The 8,538-nt window shown below is 47.3% G+C and overlaps 1 protein-coding gene across 4 annotated transcripts in view; it reads left to right on the top strand.

Moving 5' to 3' along the window:
- Positions 1-6,522: 6,522 nt before the first annotated feature.
- LOC109889714 (serum response factor) overlaps positions 6,523-8,538 on the top strand; it is a 68,503-nt gene continuing 66,487 nt past the window's right edge. For all 4 annotated transcript variants that reach the window (XM_020481355.2, XM_020481353.2, XM_020481356.2 and 1 more), the window contains exon 1: positions 6,523-7,654. In XM_020481355.2, coding sequence (XP_020336944.1) covers positions 7,031-7,654 — 624 coding nt within the window. In that variant the 5' untranslated portion in view covers positions 6,523-7,030. The remainder of the gene's footprint in view (positions 7,655-8,538) is intronic.

Here is an 8,538-nt window from a genome sequence, read left to right as displayed (position 1 = left end):
TAAAGATGCTTAACAATAACCAAGCTGCATTTTGGTCCTCTTCTCCTTCCCAGGAAGAAAACCATTACAGAACCACCCACCACAACAGGGCCAAGCGGCGTGGTGACAGGCAGCGGCAGCAGGAGCAGCACAAGGAGGAATGGACATGGGATGATGTGTTTGACGGCAAGGGTTGCTACACATGGGAGGAGATCCTGGCGGGGCCTCCCATGGGAACAGGTGGAGGCAGCTAGGAGAGCAGAGGTAGTCAGAGAGAGGAGCCGGCGATATGAGGGAACACGGCTGGCAAGGAAGCCCGAGAGTCAGCCGAAGCCAGGTAGGAGACCTGCGCCAACTTCCTGTGCTTACCGGAGGGCGAGAGAGACCGGGCAGGCACCGTGTTATGCTGTGGAGTGCACGGTGTCCCCAGTGCGGGTGCATTGCCCGATGCGGTACATACCAGCTCCTCGTATCGGCCGGGCTAGAGTGGGCATCGAGCCAAGTGCCATGAAGCCGGCTCTACACATCTGGTCTCCAGTGCGTCTCCTTGGGCCGGCGTACATGGCACCAGACTTGCGCATGGTGTGCCCGGTTCGACTGCACAGCCCAGTGCGGGCTATTCCACCTCGCCGCACTGGCAGGGCGACCAGGAGCATTCATCCAGGTAATGTTGGGCAGGCTCGGTGCTCAAGAGCTCCAGTGCGCCTGCACGGTCCGGTCTATCCAGTACCACCTCCACGCATCAGCCCTCCGGTGGCAGCTCCCCGCACTCGCCCTGAGGTGCGTGTCCTCTGCCTACAGTGCGCCTCGCCTGTCCAGCACTGCCAGAGCCTTCCTCCTCTCCGGCATTGCCTGAGCTGCCAGAGTCTCCCGTCTGTCCAGAGCCGCCAGAGTCTCCCGTCTGTCCAGAGCCGCCAGAGTCTCCCGTCTGTCCAGAGCCGCCAGAGTCTCCCGTCTGTCATGAGCCGCCAGAGTCTCCCGTTTGTCATGAGCCGCCAGAGTCTCCCGTCTGTCATGAGCCGCCAAAGTCACCCGTCTGCCAGGATCTTCCAGATCCCCCAGTCAGCCAGGATCTTCCAGATCCCCCAGTCAGCCAGGATCCGCCAGAGCTGCCAGTCAGCCAGGATCCGCCAGAGCCGCCATTCAGCCAGGATCCGCCAGAGCCGCCAGTCAGCCAGGATCCGCCAGAGCCGCCATTCAGCCAGGATCCGCCAGAGCCGCCAGTCAGCCAGGATCCACCAGAGCCGCCATTCAGCCAGAAGCTGCCAGAGCCATCAACCAGCCTGAGCTACCTCTCAGTCCTGAGCTACCTCTCAGTCCGGAGCTGCCCCCCAGTCCAGTGGGGTCCACTGTTAGGGTTCTTAGGTCAAGGTCGGTGGTGAGGGTCGCCACGCAAAGGATGCTAAGTAAGCGGACTAAGACGATGTTGGAGTGGGGTCCACGTCCCGCGCCAGAGCCGCCACCGTGGACAGACGCCCACCCAGACCCTGCCCTATGGGTTTAGGTGTGCGGCCGGGAGTACGCACCTTTGGTCACGCCCTGGCCTTAGTATTCTGTGTTTTCTTTATTATTGTGGTTAGGCCAGGGTGTGACATGGGTGATTATGTGTTTCTTGTCTAGGCATTTTGTAGATTTATGGGGTTGTGTTCAGTGTAGTTGTCTAGGTAAGTCTATGGTTGTCTAGAGTGGTTCTCAATCAGAGGCAGGTGTTTATCGTTGTCTCTGATTGGGAACCATATTTAGGCAGCCACATTCTTTGGGTATTTCGTGGGTGATTGTTCCTGTCTCTGTGTTTTGCACCAGTTAAGACTGTTTCGGGTTTTCCACGGTTTCTTATTTTGTATAGTGTTCACGGTTTCATCTTTCATTAAAGATGTTTATAAATAACCACGCTGCATTTTGGTCCTCCTCTCCTTCCCAGGAAGAAAACCGTTACAGAGGGCTTGTAGTCCATGGCCCTTGGTGGAAGGTGACTTATGGTGTTAAATACCTCTGATATAACGTTAACCTTTTATTACTAAGTGTTTAACATAGGACTGTCAAATGATTTCAAAAATATGTCGAGTTCATCGCATTGTTTTCTGTGCGACTAACTCGATTATTAATCACATTTTTTTAAATTGTTCAAATTTGATTGAAGCAGCCTAATTAAAGCGGCAATCAGCAGTTGAAACAATAACAAAGCGTTCTAGCCACCCACTTCAGTAAAAAGCTGAGGGATGGGCAGAGAATATGTAACCACTCTCACTGTACACTGAACAAAAATATTTACGATTTTACTGAGTTACAGTTCATATAAGGAAATCAGTCAATTTAAATGAATTAATTAGGCCCTAATCTATGGATTTCACGACTGGGAATACAGATATGCATCTGTTGGTCACAGGTACCTTTAAAAAAAAAGTATGGGCGTGGATCAGAAAACTAGTCAGTATCTGGTGTGAACACCATTTGCCTCATTTACATGAACAAGGCAGTTAACCGACTGTTCCTAGGCCGTCATTGAAAATAAGAATTTGTTCTTAACTGACTTGCCTAAATAAAGGTAAAATTTTTAAAATAATAATAATAATTTTTGCGTGACACATCTCCTTCGCATAGAGTTGATCAGGTTTTGGATTGTGGACTGTGGAATGTTGTCCCACTCCTCTTCAATGGCTGTGCAAAGTTGCTGGATATTGCCAGGAACTGGAACACGCTGTCGTACACATCAACTCAGAGCATCCCAAACATGCTCAATGGGTGACATGTCTGGTGAGTATGCAGGCCATGGAAGAACTGGGACATTTTCCGCTTCCTGGAATTGTGTAGAGATCTTTGCGACATGTGCATTAACATGCTGAAACACACTGGTGATGGCAGCGGATGAATTGCACGACAATGGGCCTCAGGATCTCATCATGATACCTCTGGGCATTCAAATTGCCATCGATAAAATGCAATTGTGTTCATTGTCCTTAGCTTATGCCTGCCCATACCATAACCCCAACACCACGGGGGACTCTGTTCACAACGTTGACATCAGCAAACCGCTCCCCCACACGACGCCATACTGTCTGCCATCTGCCCGGTACAGTTGGAAATTGGGATTCATCGGTGAGAGTACACTTTTCCAGCGTGCCAGTGGACATCGAAGGTGAGCATTTGCCCACTGAAGTCAGTTACGACGCCAAACTGCAGTCAGGTCAAGACCCTGATGAAGACAACGAGTACGCAAATTAGCTTATCTGAGACGGTTTCTGACAGTTTGTGCAGCGATTCTTCGGTCGTACAAACCCACAGTTCCATCAGCTGTCCAGTTGGCTGGTCTTAAATGATCCCACAGCTGAAGAAGCCGGATGTGGAGGCCTTGGGCTGGCGTAGTTACATGTGATCTGTGTTTGTGAGCCCTTTTGTTAGCTACAGTAGGGCAAAAAAGTATTTAGTCAGCCACCAATTGTGCAAGTTCTCCCACTTAAAAATATGAGAGAGGCCTGTAATTACGGATTACGCACGGACAAAAAGAGAAAAAAAATTCAGAACATCACATTGTATGATTTTTAATGAATTTATTTGCAAATTATGGTGGAAAATAAGTATTTGGTCACCTACAAACAAGCAAGATTTCTGGCTCTCACAGACCTGTAACTTCTTCTTTAAGAGGCTCCTCTGTCCTCCACTCGTTACCTGTATTAATGGCACATATTTGAACTTGTTGTCAGTATAAAAGACACCTGTCCACAACCTCAAACAGTCACACTCCAAACTCCACCATGGCCAAGACCAAAGAGCTGTCAAAGGACACCAGAAACAAAATTGTAGACCTGCACCAGGCTGGGAAGACTGAATCTGGAATAGGTAAGCAGCTTGGTTTGGAGAAATCAACTGTGGGAGCAATTATTAGGAAATGGAAGACATACAAGACCACTGATAATCTCCCTCGATCTGGGGCTCCACGCAAGATCTCACCCCGTGGGGTCAAAATGATCACAAGAACGGTGAGCAAAAATCACAGAACCACACAGGGGGACCTAGTGAATGACCTGCAGAGAGCTGGGACCAAAGTAACAAAGCCTACCATCAGTAACACACTACGCCGCCAGGGACTCAAATCCTGCAGTGCCAGACGTGTCCCCCTGCTTAAGCTAGTACATGTCCAGGCCCGTCTGAAGTTTGCTAGAGAGCATTTGGATGATCCAGAAGAAGATTGGGAGAATGTCATATGGTCAGATGAAACCAAAATATAACTTTTTGGTAAAAACTCAACTCGTCGTGTTTGAAGGACAAAGAATGCTGAGTTGCATCCAAAGAACACCATACCTACTGTGAAGCATGGGGGTGGAAACATCATGCTTTTGTAACGGATGTGAAACGGCTAGCTTAGTTAGCGGTGGTGCGTGCTAAATAGCGTTTCAATCGGTGACATCACTTGCTCTGAGACCTTGAAGTAGTGGTTCCCTTTGCTCTGCAAGGACCGCGGCTTTTGTGGAGCGATGGGTAACGATGCTTCGTGGGTGACTGTTGTTGATGTGTGCAGAGGGTCCCTGGTTCACGCCCGGGTATGGGCGAGGGGACGGTCTAAAGTTATACTGTTACACTTTGGGGCTGTTTTTCTGCAAAGGGACCAGGACGACTGATCCGTGTAAAGGAAAGAATGAATGGGGCCATGTATCGTGAGATTTTGAGTGAAAACCTCCTTCCATCAGCAAGGGCATTGAAGATGAAACGTGGCTGGGTCTTTCAGCATGACAATGATCCCAAACACACCGCCCGGGCAACGAAGGAGTGGCTTCGTAAGAAGCATTTCAAGGTCCTGGAGTGGCCTAGCCAGTCTCCAGATCTCAACCCCATAGAAAATCTTTGGAGGGAGTTGAAAGTCTGTGTTGCCCAGCAACAGCCCTAAAACATCTCTGCTCTAGAGGAGATCTGCATGGAGGAATGGGCCAAAATACCAGCAACAGTGTGTGAAAACCTTGTGAAGACTTACAGAAAACGTTTGACCTCTGTCATTGCCAACAAAGGGTATATAACAAACTATTGAGGTAAACTTTTGTTATTGACCAAATACTTATTTTCCACCATAATTTGCAAATAAATTCATAAAAAATCCTACAATGTGATTTTCTGGATTTTTTTTCTCATTTTGTCTGTCATAGTTGAGGTGTACCTATGATGAAAATTACAGGCCTCTCTCATCTTTTTAAGTGGAGAACTTGCACAATTGGTGGCTGACTAAATACTTTTTTGCCCCACTGTAGCTAACAAAAGGGCTCACAAACACAGATCACATGTAACCACGCCAGCCCAAGACCTCCAAATCCGGCTTCTTCACCTGTAGGATCATTTAAGACCTTATGGCTTGGGAATAGAAGCTGTTCAGGAGCCTGTAGACTTGACTTCTGTGCAAATTAAGTTTTTGCTGTCATCTAAAGAAATGCCTAGGAATGTGTTTATGGTTGAATTTTCTGTAAGTTTTCCTTCAAAACTGTTGCTCAATGCTGAGCACATTGTGGATTTTTAAGCACCACAAGAGAGACAGACAGCTCTACAGCAGCTGCTGGCTACTGAGACCCAGAGCACACAGCCATAGATTACAAAGATGGGCAGAAACTGCTTCTCCAGTAGAAATACCCTGTCGTCTTGTGCTGAACTACGCATGTGTGCAGGCCATCAAATCAAAGGCAGTCCTTCAATATAAAGATTTTGATTCGATTTTTGAAGTTGTTTTTCACAAAAATAAAAAGGTATCAGTCGGTCACTTTGATGAGGTTGGAGTAACAACATGTTCAACTACTTAAGACATTGTCTCGAATCTAGGTTGTACCTTTAGATTTCGAGAAACTAAGGTAAAATGTCACTGTTCTCTTTGACTTCTCAAACTCCAAAACCCAGCCTGGTCTGTTTCGCAAAGCGTTCCCGGAAGTTTTGTGAGGTTGCGCCTCTCGGTTTAAAAACTCTGTGGAATAGTTGATCGCGTTGTGTGTTGCGCTCTAAAGGGTCCGTGCGGAAACACGGTTAAGGTGACGCAACAACTAATGGTTGCGTGGCACGTCATCAACAGTGCCGATTAACAATAACATATGTGGTTAAATATATTTTTTTTTAACATATAATGTGGTTAGCTGATATCTAAAATGCCTATCCAGGCATTGTAAGATCTGTCATGCGTCAGCAACGTCTATTGGTGCTTTCAAGACAACTGAGAACTAGGGGGAGAAAAACCAGATACAGTGATTTTGGGAACATTTCTAGAGCTACAACGTTTGTAAATGGGAATTTCGAGTTGGATGACAGTTCGAAACTATTTTCCCAGTCGGAGATAGTTTTTTTTTTTTTTTTGCGCCCTTGTAGTCGGAAATGTCTGAGTTCGGAGTTGAACGCTGCATAGGCATCGGAAGAAGACCAACATCCCCTTGCCAGTCCACAGTGCACAGCAACCATTTTGGTATTTATTCTAATGAACATGCCACATTGACCAATGGTAGCTCAACCTAGATCCCAATCGGCCAATCCGTAGACGACGCTGTGACTCGCCAAATAAGGAGATACAACACCATAAAAGGAAACATTGTATCTCTTTATAAGGTGGAAAGTAGATCTTGGGTTGTAAGTCCGCTCTCGAATACATTATTTAAAAAATACATCAGTTTTGTGTGAAAATGCACGACTGCAAGAGTGATATTGCGTGATATTCGATGAAATATCTGCAGCCTTTGTGAATTGAAGGCGGATACCGACGACATTTTACGCGATTATGGTGTGAACTTACATGACATGGCGGAGTAATAACGAATGCTCTCTTCGATTTTCCCTCTTTTTTGAGAAAGTGCTCTGAGTTTTGGAAATATAGGAGGTTGAGCTAAACTGAACCTGGCTGAAAGGTCTCAGGGGCAGCGTCACTTTTGAAAGTTTGCTTTAGTGGTTTCAAACAGATGACAATTTTGCAATGTCCGCAATTTCCTTGTTTGTTTACCTTTTTGGTGGTTGGGTTTTATGAACAGTGCTGTAATTTTTACTGACCCGCGCTCCAGCAGTCGGCTGACGATTTCAGGAACCGGGTCCTCTAACTAGAATGCTACCAAGCCAGGCTGGATCAGCACAATCTGGAAACGGGTCAGCGTCTTTCAGGGATAACACAGGTCACGGTTCTGGGGTGATTGGGATTCGCCCTGTGTTGGTCAGAGCAAGGCAATCGAAAACTCGGGTCAGCGACAGCATCAGTGCGGTGGGGATGTTGAGGGGCAACGGTCCAGGAGTGGGTGCAAGAGGTGGGGCGAGACCAGGGAACGGGACGGGACCGACGATTCCACAGACCGCTGCTCAGGGAGGCATCGGTCTGAACATGGGAATTGGGGTTCGCGGAGGCAGCCGCTACGACCCGGACAAAGAGTGTGCGCCAATGGGTTGCAGTGGGTCGGACGCTGATTCAGACTCGGGGGATGAAGACGATCCGATGGGTTCAATCGGGGACAACAGAAGAAGTGTAAAGCGGGAGAGACTGGAGATGGAGGCTGCGGTGACAGGGCAGGAGGCCGGGATACCACCGGGGGGTTATGGTGTGGTCCCCCAAGGTGTCGCTGGCGCAAAGCCAGGGAAGAAGACACGTGGGCGCGTGAAGATAAAAATGGAATTCATCGACAACAAGTTGAGGCGATACACAACTTTTAGCAAGAGGAAGACTGGTATAATGAAGAAGGTGAGTGATCACAGTGACACTCAGGTGTGAGGGGACACTCTGTAGTGTCCACTCCAAAGTGTCACTTGGTCATACAAGATGTTGCATTGATTGATGTGTATGGGGCACCTATAGACTACACTGACAGATAATGTAATCATTAGGTACACATCTCAACTTTCTTGTACAATAACCTTCCCTTCTGTCACGGACTTATGATTTTTAACCAGTGGAAGGCCCATTCAACCCCAAATCACACACATAATTTGTCATAACCTGATGTAATAAGACTCCCAGACATAATGTGTAAATAACCAAGTGGGACATGTCATCTCTGCCAACAGTCATGACTGGCTCTGTCCTTTAAATAGACAAGAGCAACTGACATTTTGATTTCAGACCATGACCCTCTACGTACACACCTCCGTGTCCGTCTAAACTATTTTCAATTTATATTAATTTAATCATGTTTTCAAAGAGCCGTTTGTACTCCGTAGTTGAATGTTTCTCATTCAACCTTTTTAAGGTAACTATATTACCTAATTGAGTAAAATAAGATGTAGGAGTACTGCAAACTAAGGTTGGTAAATTACTAAACACTCACTCATCACTCACTACTGTACATTCACTACTGCAGCCTTTGGTCAGCTGTTCAGATCACAGACCCCCTGGCCTACAGTGTGTCAGGCAGAGCCAACAGATGACTAAACCCCAGAGTCAGAGGTCAGTCAAAGGGCACTAGGCAGACTAAACGGGCCACTGCACCACTGTAAGGAACACATGATGCTTCCATCATGCTCTTGCTCTCTGTCATACAGTAAGTCATCAGAGGAGGTCTGAAAGTAAAAACCCCATGGCTGCATCTGAAGTTGTGGCTGGTGTAGTCAGCATGTGATGCTGTTTGG

This window comes from Oncorhynchus kisutch, linkage group LG4 (assembly GCF_002021735.2).
Source record: "Oncorhynchus kisutch isolate 150728-3 linkage group LG4, Okis_V2, whole genome shotgun sequence".
In the NCBI taxonomy this organism is placed as follows: domain Eukaryota; kingdom Metazoa; phylum Chordata; class Actinopteri; order Salmoniformes; family Salmonidae; genus Oncorhynchus; species Oncorhynchus kisutch.
The sequence above is the reverse complement of the archived record's forward strand: the minus strand, read 5'-3'. Positions and strand labels throughout refer to the sequence as shown.